Here is a 19,703-nt window from a genome sequence, read left to right on the forward strand (position 1 = left end):
ACCCAAATGCTATCATGATTAATCAGTCTGGAAATTGCCAAGATTTTTACAGGACATAGCCATTGACTCTTTACCAATATGTTGAAAGGACTTATGGCAGAAATGCAGAACGAGACACTCAGTAAGAGATTTACCATGGCTTCAAATGCTTCTACATCCAGACACAGATGTTCTTTTTCTATCTGGTCATGTGTTTGATCACCAGCATCATGTTGGTACCTGATCCTTCATTTAAATGACTAAACCTTTACAAATGCTATCATGATTAATCAGTTTGGAAATTGCCAAGCTTTTTACAGGACATGGCCATTGACTCTTTACCAATGTATTGAAAGGGCTTATGGCAGAAATGCAGAATGAGTCACTCAGTAAGAGATTTATCATGGCTTCAAATGCTTCTACATACAGACACAGATGTTTTTTTTTCTATCTGGGCATGTGTTTGATCACCAGCATCATGTTGGTACCTGATCCTTCATTTAAATGACTAAACCTTTGTGTTTTCTTCTTGCCCTCAGCTGTACCATGCGGGTTGGAAAAGGAATCCATCCTGATGGTATGCCTGGCTGGTGCCAGGGTTTCTCCCTGGATGGTGGTAGTGGTGTCAGAGCCCTTAAGGTGATCCAGCAAGGAAACCGGCCAGGCCTCATCTATAACATTGGTGAGTGGGGATGGGAGCGCTGGAAAACCCTGCGGAACTCTTGGTGAGATACAACGTCAGTGACACAAGAAACAGAACAATTGCAGCAGGGAAATGTATCTTCTTAAAGGCTTTTGAGGGTCCAGAGAAAACCGTTAAACAAAAGATAGTGTTCTAAGTATTTTTATATCTTTGTTTTGAACTTTATTAGCTTAAAAATTAGTTATTTTTAATTTTACATTTCATCACTGAGTGTTAATAACTACATTGTCAAACTGTTCTATCTGCTTCTATGTTTTTATTCCCCCTGTATGTTAATTCCAAGTACATTCTAAATCCCATGACATTACTCTGACTATTTTGAGTGTCTGTGTACTGTAACTGTTCAGCCATGTGCTGCTTCTCTGGGTTTTGCTTGGTGGTGCCTGCAGAGGCTGATGTGCAGGAGTGCAGCTTCTGGATTCCTTGTCCTCCTGGTGTACATAAAATACAAGCAGATTTTAGTTTTGAATTAAATGAGAATCTGGAAGTTACTCTGCAGTGATTGTCAAGGAATTTTTCATACGTTTAAAAGGGAAATAATTAATTGCATTGATAAACTTTGATTTGATTTAAACTTTGATTGGGAATTGTTTTTGGGTTTTTATCTTCCGTTGTCTTCAGTATCTAAGTTGTACTTGAGAAATAGAGGGTAACAGATGGCATAAGGTTATATTAACTGTTTAAAATAATGTTCCAGTGCAAGGCAGTTGTATGGCACAAAGGCTTCACCTCAGGAGCTCAAGAAAGAACTTATCTTCTCTGAAATATACTGTGGGAGCTGTCTTTTTCTTTTGTAAATAATAGCTCTATTTTCACCTTGTTTTTATGACTAGGTATTGATGTTAAAAAAGGCAGAGGCCGTTACATTGACACCTGCATGGTCACCTTTGCTCCCCGGTACCTCTTAGACAATAAATCAAGCTACAAACTGGCCTTTGTTCAGCGGGAATTTGCCAGAGGTCAGGTAAGAAGCTTCCTTGTTGTGACTTTTTAGTACAGTACTGTCCTGGTTTAGGGCAAATTTGGGTGAGAACCTCCGAAGGGGTTCCTCCAGAAAGCAGATTCAAGTGGCTCCTCCCTCAACCAATTCAGGAAAATATTTTTCTGGAGAAAAGCAGAAAAAACCTGTTTATTTAATAGGCAAAGCATTCACCAGCACAAAAAATTACCAATATTAAACAATAAAACCTCTTGCTGCTCCAAAAGAGATTACAAACTCAGAAAAGTCCCCTCCCTGGGTTGCAGCTCAGCTCCCTCAGTCTCTTATCAGTCCCTCTGACACTGGAAATGTTGTGCCCCAGGCCCAGCCCGGGGGGACACAGGTGAGAGCTGCCAGTGCTCTTCTGGTGTTCAGGCCAGAGCAGGTTTAAACAGCTCCAAAGAAAAAGAAAAGCCACAGTCCAGGGAACTTCTCTGCCTCAGCTAGCTAAAACTAACTAAAAACAAAGGAGAGCTCTGACCCGCTGTCTGTCCATCTGCAGACAGCACAGTCCAGGAGGAGGAATGTGGAGGAGTGAGTGCAGTTGCTGAAAACAAACTGCATGCTTCTTCTTCCCCCTCTTTGCTCTCAGAACCACTCTTTAAGGATGCAAAACTTATTTCTGGGCTAGCAGAAGAATGGGGATATGAGCATCATAAAGTCATCCCAGGACTGTATTTGGTCACAACATCTGCTCACTAAGAAGAGCAGACATTGTTCTTGTATTGTTGGCTGGTTGTGAGGATCTTTCTCATTATCCAAATAGCAGCATCCACCTGACAGAAGAATGGCTGTGTTTGTATTTTAGAGGTGTATAGGTTAATAGTGGATTTTTTCAGTGCTGGGATTATTTACCGATTATTTACCAATTTCTGTTCCTAGGGAGCATCCAATCCTGATGGCTACATCTCCACCCTCCCTGGTTCCAGTGTCGTGTTCCACTGGCCACGGAATGATTATGATCAGCTGTTGTGTGTGAGGCTGATGGATGTCCCAAACTGCATTTGGTCTGGGGGCTTTGAGGTCAACAAGAACAGTTCCTTCCACATTAACATGAGGTAGCTGTGACCTATAAATCCTCTGCAGTTGCTGTGTTTTGACAGAAGCAGCAGTTTAACCCTGCAGATAATGCAGATCAGACGTTTACATGTTTTGTACTGTGATCTTCTTCAGGGACACCTTGGGAAAATGTTACTTCTTAAGAGTAGAAATCACCCTTCAAGGAGCCACGTATCGCATTGCGTTCAGCGACACCGACCAGCTACCGCCGCCTTTCCGCATCGACAACTTCTCCAAGGTAGGAGAACCAAACCCCATATTTTCCCTTTCTTTTTAGTAAAAATAGTAATTGTCCTGTATTTGTTAGAAAGGGGAGATAACTACCTTGTGTAATGAGATAAAATGAAGGTCTGTGTATTTGTCTGTAGTAATTGTAATTTTCTGAAGTTCTAGTAAAAATTGTTTGTACACAGCTACATCATCTTTTTCAAATAATACTGGTAACTTTGTCTCTTTCATGAGTGCTTTAAAAGTCTCTTTAAAGTCTCTTTTTTTAAAAGTCTCTTCTTTAAAAGTCTCCATTTCTTACAAGGAAGAGAAGTATTATCAATGAGAGGGATGGTATTTAATCTGTTCTAGTCTCCTAACTTAGGTTAGCAGGGTTTGAGATGCTCCATGGGCCTGCAGAGATTTTGCAGACATTTCACACAGATGACAGATAAAAGCAAAGATTATGTTTATCATCCCTTTAAGACTATCTTTACTTGAGACCTGAATGGAAGAATATGCATATGGAAATGATTGGAAGGGGGAAAAAAAAGAAGTGATCTGAACATGTTTCAGTCATCAACTCCTGGTAAATGAGCAAATGATAGCAAAAAGTCTGTCTGATGAACCATTCCTGTATGAACTCCTCTTCCCTGACTGTTACAGGTCCCAATTGTGTTTAAGCAGCACGGGGTGGTGGAGCCCAGGCTGTCCACTGACGTGAAGCCCATGACCTCTCTGGATTATGCATGGGATGAGCCAATCCTGCATCCCTTCATCACACTGACAGTGAAAGGAGCAGGCTCCTCAGAAGTTGTCTGCTGCATGAATGACTTCCAAGACAGCAAACAGCTTTACTATGAAAACTTCATCTATATTGCTGCTACATATACTTTCTCAGGGTAATTCTTGATATCTTTGATGGAAGTACTTTTAACGTTCATTTTAAGCTTTAATTAATTACTTTCAAATTATTGTTCTTTTTATGGTTACCATTCAAGAGTTTTTCACATGGAGTTAAACTTTTGTCTACCTTGTAGCTAACAGAAGAAATGCAAAATTCAGAAGCTGTCTGGCTGTTAGTAATTTGTGCATTTCACCTCATTTGTACATAGTACCTTTGCTTTAAGGTGCAGCTTGACAGTTTATTCCATCACACAGTGAGAAGGATTTAGCATCTGGCATCAGCTGTGACCTCACTGTGTGGTCTCAGAAGAGTTGGGATGTTTGGGGTCCCCCTTTGGGGGCTTAATGTCTTTTGGTGTATAAAGGACACTTTACCACAAGTCACACCTATTTACAACATGCATGTGAGGTTTAAGCTTGCACTCATTTATATGCCACTGAAAACACCTCTGGGAGATTGATACAGGGCTTTGTTACTTTCCTCAAAATGAGATATGAAACTGTCTTTTAATTCATCTGTTTTACCTGTGAAGTTCCTAGCTCCAGTGAGAAATCAAAGCCCCTTTTAAGAATGTACTCAAGTTACCAGCTTGCCCTGGTAATTCCTAACAAGAGGGGAAAATCCCCCAATATAAATTAGTCTGATGGGCTGTATTGGAAGTGTAAACTTCCAGTAGAATTTTGATGCAGATCTAATTTGTGCTGCAGAAGAAGCTGCTACTCTGAACAAACATGATGCTGTTTTCTTGGTTCCAGGTTACAGGAGCCTGGTGTGAGACCAGTTACTTCAAATAAGGATGCTGCAAATGCAGAGCTTGTCCTCGATGTTTCTCCAAAGACTCAACGAGTTTTGCTGAAAAAGAAGGTACCAGGACACATTTGACTTTTTTTTAATAACACTGTTGCTATGTGCTGAAGTAAAATCAAATGCTGAGAGTAAGACCATTAAAACAAAAAAGTTCTAACTTTTAAAGGGTAGAGAAAGACTCCAGACTGATAGGTTATTTTGAATTGTAGTGGTGCTTCTGTGTAAGATTTTTATAGGGATAAAGGTGACAGAAAAGGGAACTGGAAAAAAGTGGCAAGGAAGGTTGTAAATGCCTCCTAGACAGCAGAATATGGTAGTTGTGTAACTTCTCATGAAGTTACAAGGTAGGACATGCTTCCTTTTTGGGAGCATTGTAAGCCAAGTCATCCATTTCTGGAACTCGTAAAAAATAGAAACTGTGTTTAAATATTGCTGAGATTAACAAACAGCTTTTAAATGCAGCTCTTCATCTAGCTGCTGTTGTGTATTCATTGAATATCAGAGTTCAATCAGAAGCCTTTATCCAATCTAGTTCCTAATTCTAATTCAGAGCTCTGACTCTGAAGTTAAACAAGTCATTCCAGGAATTATAATTCAAAGCCTCTGATAGCAAAACAGAACAAAAATATTTCCTCTGTACTGTATTTAAATGTTGAATTGTTCTGTAACAGGAGCCAGGAAAGCGATCCCAGCTCTGGAGGATGACGGACTCAGGAATGCTTTGCCATGAAGGTTCTTCAGTTCCTCACAACCCCCACAAACCTTCTCCTCACTCCGAGGACTCCAGTATGATCTTGGATATCGCGGGCCTAGCAGCTGTCACAAATAACAGGTACTGAAATACAGCTCCTCAGGAAACTGATGGGGGTTTCTAACAATGTCTTTGGAAACATACTTAATCTGACATTCTCTGAATACGGAAAGACATTGTTCTGAAGGAGTATGAAAGAGCTGGATTTGTTTATTGGAAAATCTCACGATCACCTGTGTGACTTGGAAATACTTGTAAAAGCATGGCTGATGCCTTTTCAGCAGGTGACTGCTGACAGAGTGCTTCAGAAAACAGATTAGGAAAATAGGCTGGGGCAAAATAAGTGTTCAGCATTAACACAAGTGCAGAGTAAAAGTTCTGAGGAGCATCCTCTGAGCACTGAGGCTTCCCTGCAGGTACGAGCCCCTGATGCTGAGAAGGCCGGACCGGCGGCGCAGCACGACCCAGACGTGGAGCTTTCAGGATGGGAAGCTGACCTGTGGTATCCATGGACTTGTTGTCCAAGTCAGTACTGGTTATATGTCAAACCTGTTTTGTTTGTTGCTGATGTAGATGACAGTCATTTGAGCTAGTATTGAAGTGAACTGAAAGATTTGAGACAAGTTCAGAATACAGAGCAAAACAAACTTGTGCAAGCACCTTATGTTTAAAGTTTATATTTGAATGTTCTTATTAATTTCAAATAATTAAAGATCTTGCACTATTAATTAGAAATTAGAAAAGTATTTTAGTTAGTACCATGATATTGCATTGATCATTTTACTGCAGCATAGTAAGTTTCTACTTGAAGCAACGAAAACAGTTCTGTATTGCTGTCTTTAGGCAGCAAGAAGTAAGGACTGACTCAGTAAGGATTTACATTCTCATGTAAGGTCCAGAGTTCATCTTTTAAAAAGCTTCCTATCATTTTGGAAGACTTTTCAGGAAGGACTTTCCAATGTCCCTTGATGATGGGATAGCTTCAGTTTTAAATGTGCAGTGGGACTACTTAATTATCGATTACCCGCCTAATTATCAATTACTTAATTATCGATCTTGGCTGCTCTTTTTATCTGCCAACTAATTAAACGTGAGTTAGTGGAAACTTCAGTAATATCAAGTAAAATACTGCTGGAGTGCTCTTCTTTTAGTTCTGAAGAATAAGGAGAGGAAAGTAAAATACTGTTTTAAATTAATATACATAAATAGTTATCTGAAGTGTTTACCTATCGCTTAATTATTTAATTTTCTTTCCTTACATTTTTTTTTTCTTTCTCCAGGCAAAGGGAGGAATCCAGGGTCTTCATGATGGAGCTGAAGTTGTTCTAGGTCCTGATAACTCACTTGAACTTTTGGGGCCAGTTCCACCTGAACAGCAGTTCACAAACCAAAAGATGAGGCCTGGCTCAGGAGTACTGGCTGTGAGAGTCATCCCAGATGGGCCAACTAGAGTTCTGCAGGTGACAGTCCTTCATTAACTAGAATCTAGCTACATTCTTTGCTTGTGCTGGAAATATTCTTTTTCTGTATTACATCCTTAAATCCTTATGAAAAGCTGCCTTTATAATGACACAAAGGGGATGGGAATATCATAAAGCAGCAGTAGTTAGTACAGAAGTTTCCTTGGCCTTAATTTTTTAAAAGGATAATTTACTAAGGTGGGACGATGTAGCTGTTATTTATATATATGAAAGGGATCATAGCAGTAATTTATTTGTTTTCAGATTACTGATTGTAACCAACGTAGAAATGATCGTTCATTCAGTGAAGGAGAGCAGCTTCCAGTTTCGGAACAAGATCTGCGCAAGTTCAAAAATCCGGATACAGAGCAGGAATTAGAAGTAAGATATGACAACTAGTACTTGTCTTTTTTATTTTAATTTTCCTTTGTAGATTTCAGGAGGGGGATGATGGTCAGTAATCTCTCCTAATGATGACCTCGTGTTATGAACTTTAGATTTTCCTGCTACAGCTTCTCGTTCTTAGAATTTGGGTTAATATGTCTTAACCCTCTTAAGTCTAAGACTAACTGTCAAAGAGCTGCTCAGTCTCTCTGAAGATGATCCTAAAAAAATAACTTCTTTGCAGAAATGTGTATGTGATGTCACAGGTTTTTTCATTGCTGATTTGTTAGTGGTGGGTTTTTGCCCTTCTTTTCTCAGGTGCTTGTGAAACTGGAAGGTGGAATAGGATTGTCTTTGGTCAACAAAGTCCCTGAAGAGCTTGTGTTTGCAAGCCTCACCAGCATTAATGTGCACTACACTCAGCTCTCAACTGGTCAGGTGCTAGAGCTCAGTGTGCATGATATACAGGTACTTGCTGTTTTGAAATAAATTCATTTACTCATGGGTCTGCTTCAGGTCTTTTGAGTCATAATAGGTTTGAAAAATGTTTAGAGCAATGACTGAAATTTTAATTTATTTCTAAATTTTAATTAATTCCTAAATATCGCTGGAGTTTCAGTTCCGTTTTCTGTCCATTGTGTAGGTGGACAACCAGCTTCTTGGCACCACACAGCCTTTTATGCTCTTTCTGACACCCAGGAGGAGTGAGAATGGGCCCCTGGACTCTGCACCTGCTGTGCAAGTCAATGCCATGAAATTTCCCAGTAAAAATGCACTGACTGATATATACAAGGTAAACCACAATGTTTTGTTTGTATAACATAGGTATTACTTTCCTTAAATGACCTTCCCTGTTCTTAATTTTTACTTGTAATCTGAATTCAGTGGTTTGTGAAATACACTTTGTTGAATCAATTCTGAAGCTTAAAGGACACAGTGTCCACCTTCTCATATTTGCAGTGTTTAAAGCTATAGTACAATGATCAGCAGGGTAATAAGTATGTTTAAAAATGTGACAAATCAGTCCAGACCCCTGTCTGTCCATATCTCTGACTTTACTTTTCAAGGCAGTTATTCTCTCCTGAGAACTGTAGCACAGTGAACCAGAATATCTAAGTTTTGCTCTTCAGGAGTTGAATAAAAGGTTATAAATTCTCTGTGGTAAGCTGTTATCTTGCTTCATAAACCTGGTTCTGTGCACTGCAATCATTTGGGAACATTAGTTGTAAATTTATCCACCAACTGTGGTATGTACTGTGATGGCAAAACTGAGTTGGTTGTCAAGACTTACTTTCTCACTTGGAATCTTCGCCCATGTATTTTGACTCTGTACTGAAAAGCAGCTGATTTGAGTGTTGGAAATGCAGCTGAGATTTTGAAGTGTTAGGGTTAGGTAATTAAGCACAACGCCTTCCATAAAATTGAAATAATCATCACTAGTTGTAGATAACTTGAAGTGAAGAAAGCTGCCAAAGACACTCTGAAGGTGGGAGTCTTGCGACAAATCCATGAAATTGAAAATATTCCATTGAAATAGAGCACGCTGTCCTTTCTAATAGCTTACATGGATTATATATCTGGTGTTAATGCTGTAAACTGAGACTTGTTTATCTCTGTAGCATCTGATGATCACTGCCCGAAAGTTCACAGTTCAAATTGAGGAGAAACTGCTTCTGAAGCTATTGAGTTTCTTTGGCTACGGCCAGTCGGAATCAGGTGTGGTATAAAATTGCACAGCCCAGTTTTACAATGTACAGAGCTATTATGATCTTTGTGTATAAAGTAAGTAGAAAACACCAGCACACTCTTGGCTGTGTGGAACCTCCCACTCTTGAACAGAGCTGGAAATGCCTCAGTGGCCTCTGTGAAGCTCTTCATGGAGTTGTGCCTGTTGCAGAGCTCAGGTGATGGCCCAAGTACAGCCTGTCTCTGGAAGGAGTTCAGTATTCATTTCCAGTTCCTGTATCTGGATTCATCTGAACTGGGATAAAAGAAATTGTGTTATTAATTTAGCAAGCCACTCTGTTTAGTGGCTTAGTTTGTTTATTTAACCCAGGGCTAGAAGTGGGATCTGTGTTAATTTGTTCCTTGGGCAGTTCCTCTTGCTTCACTGCAAGAAAATTTTGTCTGACCTTTGTTGTGGCATCCATACCCCTGGTTTTAATTGTAATGTAAGTTTTCTTTCATTCACTGAGACAAGACAGACCTTTTCAATCTTCTGATCTCATAGGTGCTATTCTAATCCTCCTATTTTAGTGTTTATCTGTGCTTTGGAAACTTTCTGAAATGTTTGTTTTGGAGTGGCAATTGAAAAAGTCACTTCTATTATGCAGTAGCCTGTGTACTGTTACATAATAGTTGTCAGAGGAAAAGAACTATTTTTTGGCATGATTCCAAATGGGGCCAAGCCTACAAATGATGCTGCAGAGTTCTGTCTTGCTAATCCACAGTATCCTCTGAATTGTCTCTGGAAAAATAACAGTATTGCATTTCACAGAGGACTTTCAAACTTAAATCTCTAGTGATGAGGAAGAAGTACAAGTTTTGAGTTTTGCACCTTTTAGCTAATTTCCCCTTTGTTCTGGTGTTCCTTTTCTTTTTTTCCTTACTTACTGTACATTATTTGTAGTTTATCTGCTGATGTCATCCTAAATTCAGATACAAATAATTTTCTGATTTGTAGTTAACATGTTTTATTGTTCCTAAGTCAGAGTTCATAAGACTTGGTCATTTTTCATCTTTGCCCTGCTTCCTCACACCACCCAGGTGCTCTTACAAATAACAAGAGCCTGTTAATGTCAACCAAATTTGAGTCACTCTCCTTGTAAATTGATTTATTGGATGTCTTCCATGTAGGCATGTTGGCCATTGTGTAGTGAATATTTGAAAGCTTGCTTTGTACATTATATTCCTAGTTAAGTGTGTAAGGAATGACAGAGGGAGTAGAGAGAGCTGTAAGAGCACGACTGCACAGTAGGAACATTGCATAATCAAGTGTTATCTCCTTGTTTCTGTGTGCTGATAAAGAGAAAATAGAAGTGAGATTAAAAGCTCAAATAAGAGGTTTTAGAGATGCAGAGAGATCTGACAAAAATTCTTGAGCCTCAGAGGTCAACTTCGTGTCACAAGGCATGAGTAATTTTGCTGGCTCCACCAGCAGTCACACATACTTTTTATTTGTGCAGAGGATTGTTAACTCTTAACAGAGTGTGCATTCCTAACCCCATATTTATTTATCTTTAATTGGTTCTGATTCCTGTGTTTTGTCTGGATGCAGAGGTTGAAAATTATGATGAAAACCTGCATGAGAAGGTTGTTGAACAAGGCAGAGCACAAAAACGATACTACTTTGAAAATCTGAAAATCAGTGTGCCTCAAATCAAGTTGAGTGTCTTCACTTCCAACAAGCTCCCTTTGGATCTCAAGGTACACCAATGCATTCCCAGGGTGGGCTTCCAGTAAAGAGGAGGAAAAGGGAACAGATGATTTAACCTTTAACTTAACACTCTCCATTTACTCTTGCAGTATCCAAGTTAAAAATAATAGGAGTTCCAGCAACTTCTGACACTTAATTTGCATAATTTCCAGTCTCTTCTGTAATAGTCGTTCAATTTTGTAATTTCAGTTGAAACACAGCCAACTGGACCTAATGACTCACTGCTTTACAAAGTACCTTAGTTACAATAATGGAAGTGCAAAAAGCTTAAAGGGAATTACTGTCTTAAAATAAGAAGTTATTCAACTTCTTACACAAATACAGGACAACTCTGAGTGTTTTCATCCAAAAAATGTTGCTTCATTGCAGTTGAAGAATTTGCAGGAGGACTGTGCAATATAGTTGAAAATTAAAGTGAACTGAGATGGAGTATGAACTTAAAATAGGTGGGAAGTCTGGTCTTTTTCATATGGTGATAAATCTGGCACAGTTGGGAAGTGAACCAGGGATTGCAGATTATGGCCAGATCATAATCTCATCCAGTGTTCCCAGATCTTGTGTTAGGACCTTCCTGGACACAATCAAGTGGCAGCAGTCAGTTGCCACTTCAGAAATTATTAATTTAACATTTCAGTCTGAAATACTTCAGTTCTTTCTGAGCTAATACAACTACTTCCCTCCAAGGTGGGAGAGTTGAAACAAAACCAACCAACCAAACCATAAAAAACCCTCCCCATTGTGGAGGAACTGAGCTGCTGCCTTTTCAAAAAACCAAAACTGAGACACCAACTGGGCTTTTTTGTCCTTGATATTAAGGACATCATGATGAGTAAACTTCTGAAGAAGTTTAGTGTTGTGTAATGAATATCTGTCATGGAGTCTTACCAAAATGATCCAGAAGATCACTAGTGCTACATTCTTGTATTCTTTTTACCAAATCCTTGTGCCAAGGACAGTTCAACAGCTAGTTGGGGTATTCCTTGGCTGTGGTATTCCTAGCTATAATACTCCTTAGCTGTGATATTCCTTACTGCTAGAAAATAGCAGCTGTGTCCTGACTATGTAGTTGCACTTCAGCTTCAACATGAATACCCTTGTAATTCCATTAGCTGAAATGCAGACTGAGGAAGCAGAACTAGTGGTGAGTGCTTTAAGAACCCAACACTGTGCCCTGTTCTGTTTGGATTTCCTACCACCCTTGGTATGGGATTGCACATGGATCCATCTTGGCAGTGTTCCCAAGAGAAAACTTGGCATATACATTTTCCCCCATAATGCTAACAGTTATATTCTGTATACTGACTTTCACAGAAAGAGTTCAATTCATTTCTGTAGCCCAGGAGAGTTCAGGGTAGGAGGGAGAGAATAATCACAGTAGAGCCTTTGTGGAAGTTTTTCTAACGACCTCTAATGTTTCTGGCTTGGACATGGCTGTCTGGTAATTTGGTGTAGACAGATTATTTTTATTAGGTACCAGTATTAACAAAGTTGTCTTATATAATATCTGATAGTTAAACAGGAAATTACTTTCTACCCAAGTGAATAATGAGGACTACTCTGGTTGGTCATCCATTTACTGAAAAAATAAATAGCTCTTTTCTTACTCACAAACTTAACTCAGACCTGTAACTTGCCTTAATTGCCTGCAGATGGCACAAAAACTCGTGTGCCTTATACCAGGCAGCTTTGTGATTAATGTGTAAAGATAAAACATCAGCATGAAGCTTCTTGCCTTCTTCAGAGTATCTGATGTTGGTGAGTGTGCAGATGCCATTATCAAGACCTGAAGAAGAAGGGTCCTCTTTCTGTCTCAAAAAATTAGTTTTCTTATATTTTTTTTCCAAATTATTTTATTTACATGTGTCTCTATTTAGATGTGTAGCTTGTCCACCTTAACTGTGGGTTTTTTATGTATAAATTGTACAAAGTACAGATGGCCTATGAACTAATTACAATCTTAATTTTCTTCCTTGAAAAATAATAGGAAATGATAGTTTAAAGAATTTCTTTAGACCACATAATGTTAAGAAATGAGCCTCAGGCTTACAGGAAATTATGAATGTTATTCCAGCTCGTCCTGACCCTTAATCCCTTCACAGAAGTTCAGCAGGGTGGAAAACAGCCAGTTTTGTCAAGGAAATTCATTTAGGATTGGAGTTTAATTGAACATTAGAACGATGTAGCAAAGTTGTATATAGAATCTTAGACACATTTTGGTTTGAAATATTCCTATCAAGTGTGGGAAACAGATTGCATTGGGAACTTAGTGACTCTTGAGTTATTGAAGAAATGCAGTGCTAAGAAGCTATCAGTGCTTAGAATTAAAAGGTTTGTGGGTGACTGCTGTCTGTATCAGTGTCCACACTGCAGTGGTAGAGAACACCAGCAGCTTCAGAGAATTTGGGTTTGTTACCCATGTAAAGGAGGCTGTGAATGAGAAGCAGAGAGAAGAATTACAATGGCAATATCTTTTATTTACTCAGGCATTGAAAAGCACGCTGGGGTTCCCCCTGATCCGATTTGAAGATGCTGTGATTAATCTGGATCCTTTCACTCGGGTCCATCCATATGAAACTCAGGAGTTCATCATTAATGACATTCTGAAACACTTCCAGGAGGTCAGTGTGATTGAGATCATGTTGTGGCAAAGATTGAACTTCTCTTGGTTGAGGAGTTCTCCACTGAGGATGTGGGAGCTCTTTCCTGACTATCAAGTGTTTGTGCTGTGTGGCATCTTTGGTCTATGGAGAAGTAGTATCCCAGAAGAAATCTAAGAATACACTGCATTTTAAGATGAAACTGTTGTTAATTGTATTGGTATTTGTGTGTTGATTTCTCTCATAAAATTACGTGGGTTGGCATAAGCTTCTGTTGTGGGTGGGATGGTTTTTTTTCCCCTCAGCCTTGCTGGTGATCCATAAGAAATACTTCATTCTTTGTCTTGATTTTACAGGAGCTGCTGAGTCAGGCAGCAAGCATTCTAGGTTCTGTGGATTTCCTTGGCAACCCTATGGGTCTACTGAATGATGTTTCAGAAGGTGTTACTGGACTTATAAAGTATGGCAATGTGGGTGGTCTCATCAGAAATGTCACTCATGGAGTATCAAACTCTGCTGCAAAGGTAAAAATTGTGATATTAAAGTTTGCTATAACAATAGGGGAAAAGTCAAATAGAACTACTGACCATGCTTAAATTGCTTTATCTTTGTTTTGTAAAAATGGCGTTTGAAGTGTAGATTTTGTTTATCTTAAATGCTTTTTCTGCATCCCAGGGATGCCAGAAACAGGAGTCAGTGAAACACTCAAAGCCCTGTTATTGCTGTACAGATACTTGCAAGTTAAATCAGCAGCTAATCAAAGTGAGAAATAACATGCAAATGAACAAAGCTGTGTTAAATTATGTATATAATCTACATAGAGAGAGAGCACTAGAGAAAGGTGGAGTGTTTAAGGGGTTAGTATAACAGGAGTTGTTAGCTGTTATTTTTGAGAAGTGATTAAGCTGATGTGAATAGCAATTATGCTGAACACTTGATGTTTGGAGGGTTTTGTGCCATATAGCAACAAACTAAAGAATCTCCAGATTGCTTTGTATTTATCTGTAGTTTATTTCCAAAGTCTCTGCATGGTGAACATACTTTTGTCCTTCCTGATAATAGCTGAAAGAATTCAGTTATATCAGTGAAAATAACTGTATTTAGTGCCCAAGGGAGGGATGGTCTGGGGCAGGAGTCAGAAACAGGAAGTAGTGTGGATCATGGTTGATGCTGTACTTGATAGTTAGCAAACATGTTCTTGAAATGTTTTGTTACATACGTGGTGTGTTGGCATGAGTCCCTTCATGGGTACAGCTGCAGTAATACTTTTTTGACACAAGGACATGTTGGTAAGTTTGGTTTTGTGAAAATTCTCTACTTTCTATTTTTATCATTTTCCTAACAGGTAACTTTGTGTGTATTGTCATGCTTCATCGTTTAACAAGCTTTCCCACTTTTTTGCATACAAGGAAATTTGCTTTTCCCCTTCCTTAGTGAAAAAAGGTAATTCAGAAGATGTGAAATGCAGAGTCTGTATAATTACAGAGAGGTCAAGACTAGCATTATCAAACCTAGTCCATCACCAAGTGCAGAGCTGGATCTGACCCAGAGACCTGAGCCATGAGGAAAGATGGCATGCACATTCTCTGTCATAATTATCTTGTTTGCTGCATTAACCTATTTTGCACAATTTCAAGAACCTCAAACAAAATACTATGTTGATATTCCTGCCTTAACCTCCTAGTAGGTGGTGCTGTAATTCTCAGCACTGCAAATACAAGCAGTCTGGTAGAAGACTTGCTGAGCTGGAAGGCAGCTGTATCTGTCTGCAAATGAGTACTTCTGTCCATGCTTTGTCCTCATGGTGCAGTCTCTGGTGACCCATCCACTCCACCCAATCGAGTATGTTTCTTTAGAGTTTCCTTTCTATAAAGTGGTGTTTCCTCATTGCAGTCACATCTGCAGCAACAGTCCCATAAATCTTCCTTTAAAAGGCACGAGCCTTCCTCTGTTTCCCACAAGGGCAAGGTCATTCTTTGAACTTTGGAGTCATTTGTAACCAAGGGGTTTGTGAAGGAAGATTTTCAAAGGCAGAAGGGCAGTTGGATGCTGAACTCCTTTCAAAATTCAACAGGAGCTGAGTGCCTGCTTCCCATTTATACCTTTGAAAATCACCCCATGTACTATTTATTTGTATTCCCAGGTATTTTTTTCTTTCTCCTTGATATATCAGAAAAGTCTCTGTGATGCCAGTCTCACACAGTTCCCTTTTCAAAGCTTTTTATACGGTTTATGTATTTGTCCTTTTGGAACAAGGAGGGAAGTCCATAATTTAAGAAGGCTTAGTAGTTCATTGTGAAGCTCCTTGATTAATCCTCTTTCCAAAGGTTGAATCTTAATTCTGCTGCATGGAAGACAATGGGAAAAAAGGCTCAGATAGTCAGGTTGAATTCTTCCTTATGTGTTGCACTGCTTTCAGGCATTTAAATCTGCTTGAAAACTAAGACAGGAATGTCCATAGGATAAAAAAATTGGCATTTCAAGTTCAGTTTGGGATATGTTATGTTCATGGTACAACACAGAAATTTGTCTTTTACTTTCTGGTCTACTTTCTTTGTGCCTTATGAGTGTGTCTAGGATATGTAAAGTACTGCTAAAGAAAATTATGTGGAGAGAAAAAACAATTTTATTTAGTCAAGAGAAACAAAACTGAAACAATAGGTCATTTTCATCTTGCTGTTGGTGCTCCAGGAAGGTATTTTTAGGTATATTTTCACTGCATAAATTTTCACCTGATTCAGCTGTGCCACAGAGAGCTCTTGAATTTGCAGCTAATTCTGTGGATCTGGTAACTAAAGCAGCCAAAACTAGAGGAGCCTGTGTCCTGCTCAGGCACTGAGGGCTGGGAAAAATCTCCATTTTGGTTGTTTGACTACCTGACTTATAAAGTGTCTAAAATAAAAATCTAACCTAGATTTTAAGATGAGTTAGCTATTAAGGTGTAGTAGATAGATAAACAAAGAGTAATACTATAATCATGGCTTTTAAAGTAACACTGCTCAACTGAATCGAGAAGTAAGCTATTGGAGTTGTATCTGGTTTTGTCATTTTATTGCTTTTCTATTTTATAGTTGTGCTGATTATCCCTGTAATGGCTTTTCCATGCATTTCAGAGCATGCAGTGGGTAATGCCTTCTTTCAAGTGGAGAGCTGCAGTGTATTTAAATTGGCACAAAACCTTAGGTTAAATAAAGTTCACTACAGACAGTTTTGTAGTTTTTATCCCTTGGAGATTCCAAGTTCTGTATTTTAAAAAGTTCTTTGATCCTAAATATAGACACCAGAGGGAATTACATTCCCTCTGAATGGAGCCTTCTATAGTTGCCATATGTGTAGAAATGTCTCACATTCTTGGCATCCACACTTTTTTTATTTCCCCCGTTAGGCATGATAGAACTAAATCCTAAATTTCCCCTGTTTCAGATGTGATTCAATTAGAAATGAATACTGAACACTGAATTAGCAGCTGAACAAAACTGTTCTGTAGCTTGTGTTCTCCAAATGGAAAACTGTGCTTGTATCTATTACTGGCAAATAGGTGTTATGCTGACATAGTGAAATTCCTGGTGGTAAAGGATTGAAAAGATTCACAACTTGTCAATACTGTATTTAATGTGTCTGATTTCTTTCTGCCTCTGCCATAAATTCTCTTATCTTTTAGGAATTATGAGCAAATAGTAGTGTACTGTTATGACTCTTAGGTCATAGGATATAGGATGGAAATAATTGGTGTGTACCTCCCTTCCTCTTGAGAAAAAGGAGTTTAATGAACTTCATGAAAGAGCTTAATTTTCATATTGAACTTTGAAGTTTCCATTTTAGTTAGGCTTCCTAAGGAAAGGTAAGCCATCAGTCACAGCTGCATTTCCCTGTTAGGTTTTTGGGAAGCATGCAGGGTTCTGGGAGACAGGCTTCCTTCCAGAAGCAGGCACCTGAGATGCAAAACCTTCCCTAAACTGGAGTTGCAGCAAATTGCATTTGAGTATCTGTTTTCTTTTATGGCTGATGAACCTTTCTGCCCTGGACTTTCATTCCACCTATTTGTTTCAGGTGAGTTCAGACTGATGGCAGAGGTGCTTAGGTGCTTAACAGAGATAGGAAAAGAGGTGAGGTATTAGAAGCAGATAAGAAAACTTTAAGACTAGTAAGGATGCTCCAGGTGAGTTTTTGGCCTCGAGGCATTTGTAGAACTGGAGCATGAAAGCAACACAAAGGGAAATGGAAGTTTTAACCCTCCTTGTAAGATAAATTAAAGCAGAATCTCAAGTGGTTGGCAGTGACAGGAAGATAAAGATAACTGAATGGAAAATAAAGAGGAAGTAATAAAGGGATTATTTAAAAACAAATCTTGAACAAGTGTTTGACTTGCATGAATGTTAACTTTAACAAAGTTGGCAGTAAATACAATGAGAAGTGGCTGTAGCAGAGCACAGAAAGAAGGTACAGTGTGAGCAGGCTCTACCCATAACCAGACAGGTTTCTAAAACAATCAAAGGTGATGATTCCCTTTTGTTTAAAGTTTCTTAGTTCACTTAACCAGTCGCTCCTCTTTGATACCATTCAGAAGCAAGAACACCTACCATTCTCCCATCTTGGGACTAACTGCAGTTAAGCTCTAGCAACATCAAAATGCCAAGGAAGTAGCTGAAAATAAAATGATGTCTTGGTGTCAGGGAACTTCTAACAAAAGCTTTTGTATATGAAGCCTGAGAAAGAAATACATGGTGGTGTTTTCCTCAGAAGAGTCTTAAAACAGAATGATCAAGTGATGCTGTAGAAAGGTCATGGTGGTGTTTGGGTTCTGAGTTTGCTGAGTGTCCTACTGCTCTATATTTTCATGGTGTGTGTTTGATTCCTTGTTCTTTTCCTTAACTCCTAAGGGCAGAATGTGTGTGGTTAGTGTCAGTCTCACTGGATAAAGGTGAGGAAGGACAGAATACTTGTCATCTTCCTGGGCAGCCTTACAGATTAGAATTGGTGTTTTCCTTCAGGAAAACTGGCAGTCATCCCTTACAAAGGGTAGTTGAGGTATTGAAATAATGGGATTTACCATAATTTTTTCTATTCCAGCTGTGATTTACACAGTTTGGGTCAAATGTAGCTTTTTTCTCTTTTGCGTTTTCTTCTGTGTAATCTTTATCTTTCCCAGTGTAGTATAGAGGTTCCTGTAGCCTGTCCAGGTGGCAGGAGATCATCTTCAGTTTAACTTGCATTTCATCCACAGATTTGCAGGTTCACATGAGCAGTGAGAATCTGTATCAAAATGTGTAGATTATGAGGTGGAAAGCAATTGAAATTCCCAGGCAGAAATGCTGAGTACATGAGGGATATTACAGATGAGGCCATTTCCCCATTTCCTGCCAGTTTGAAAAGACAGCAAGTTTTATGACCAATTAGTGGCAATCAAAAGCCATAGAAAGTGTCAGTTTTAATGTGCAGAACATCTGGTATCTGTAACTAGTATCTTTGAAAGAGGTTTTGGGATAAAGGATCATCTTTGAGAAGTTTGAAGTATTTCTTCCTGGTTTTCATTTGTACCATGGGATAAAACGTGTGTGGCCAGCATCTAGGTTAAAAGTTTTCTTCTCAATTTGGTTTAAATTCAGCCTTTCTTTTACAAAGTTTCTTGCACCAAGTAGAACACACTTTAATCCAGTGTATTTTTATGCGGAGAAACGGTTATGGGTAGATTGAACAGAAATGGTGATATATTCTGTGGGAAGAACTGGTTTAGTATGGACTTAATGTCCTAAATGCACCCTATTCAAAAGCAAACTACACATTGGTGGCAGCTTTGGATGAGCCTTACCCAGGAGAAATTGCTCAACTGAGCATGAGAGTCCTGTAACAGTGCAGCAACTGCATACATGGAGATGCACAGCTGGATAGAGGAATGTACAGGTGACCACTTGACAACTGAAAAAATGAGAGATTAGAGAGCTTTAGGTTTTACACTAGCTCTAGAGCTTCATTTCAAAGGGGTTTACCAGCTGATTTTCCTGTAAAATAAAATGCACTGTTCCTGTTTTGCTGACTCATTGGAGAATTCAAGCGAGCAAAGGAGAATTTAAAATGAGATATGCAAAGAGTTGCCAAGTCATAAACTGTGACAGTGGAAATAAGCATTTATCATAGATGAAATTAAATTTAGTTTTAACCTGCAGTTTTTGAGTGGTTACACATCAGGCAGACTGGCACATCTATCCCATATATCACCATTAGCATCTGAAGGAGAAAAAATGGGGTGTGGGTTTGAAATTCATCATTTCAGTCTTGATAAATGGCTGAGTGCATCTCCCCACTGTGTATTTAAAGTTGTAGAGTTGAGTAGAATATTAAATAGTACAGACTTAAACTTGAAGTTCCTTAGCTGTGTATCTGTGAGGGGTGAACATAGTGTTTCTGTGTCCAGGGGAGAAGGCCAAGCTGTACCA

The 19,703-nt window shown here is 38.9% G+C and overlaps 1 protein-coding gene across 10 annotated transcripts in view; it reads left to right on the forward strand.

Moving 5' to 3' along the window:
* Positions 1–19,703, forward strand: part of VPS13D (vacuolar protein sorting 13 homolog D) — a 100,125-nt gene that overhangs the window by 48,053 nt on the left and 32,369 nt on the right. For 9 of the 10 annotated variants that reach the window (XM_041419788.1, XM_041419787.1, XM_041419794.1 and 6 more), the window contains 16 exons: positions 519–661; positions 1,516–1,646; positions 2,544–2,719; positions 2,835–2,958; positions 3,594–3,829; positions 4,590–4,698; positions 5,313–5,473; positions 5,809–5,917; positions 6,673–6,852; positions 7,117–7,233; positions 7,555–7,704; positions 7,880–8,029; positions 8,856–8,952; positions 10,514–10,662; positions 13,156–13,290; positions 13,626–13,793. In XM_041419788.1, the coding sequence (XP_041275722.1) occupies positions 519–661; positions 1,516–1,646; positions 2,544–2,719; positions 2,835–2,958; positions 3,594–3,829; positions 4,590–4,698; positions 5,313–5,473; positions 5,809–5,917; positions 6,673–6,852; positions 7,117–7,233; positions 7,555–7,704; positions 7,880–8,029; positions 8,856–8,952; positions 10,514–10,662; positions 13,156–13,290; positions 13,626–13,793 (2,335 nt within the window). Of the gene's footprint in view, positions 1–518; positions 662–1,515; positions 1,647–2,543; positions 2,720–2,834; positions 2,959–3,593; positions 3,830–4,589; positions 4,699–5,312; positions 5,474–5,808; positions 5,918–6,672; positions 6,853–7,116; positions 7,234–7,554; positions 7,705–7,879; positions 8,030–8,855; positions 8,953–10,513; positions 10,663–13,155; positions 13,291–13,625; positions 13,794–19,703 lie in introns of those variants that run through there. The other variant, XR_005953787.1, reaches the window with a different exon arrangement.

Source organism: Onychostruthus taczanowskii, unplaced genomic scaffold (assembly GCF_017590055.1).
Source record: "Onychostruthus taczanowskii isolate IOZ18803 unplaced genomic scaffold, ASM1759005v1 scaffold61, whole genome shotgun sequence".
Lineage (NCBI taxonomy): Eukaryota > Metazoa > Chordata > Aves > Passeriformes > Passeridae > Onychostruthus > Onychostruthus taczanowskii.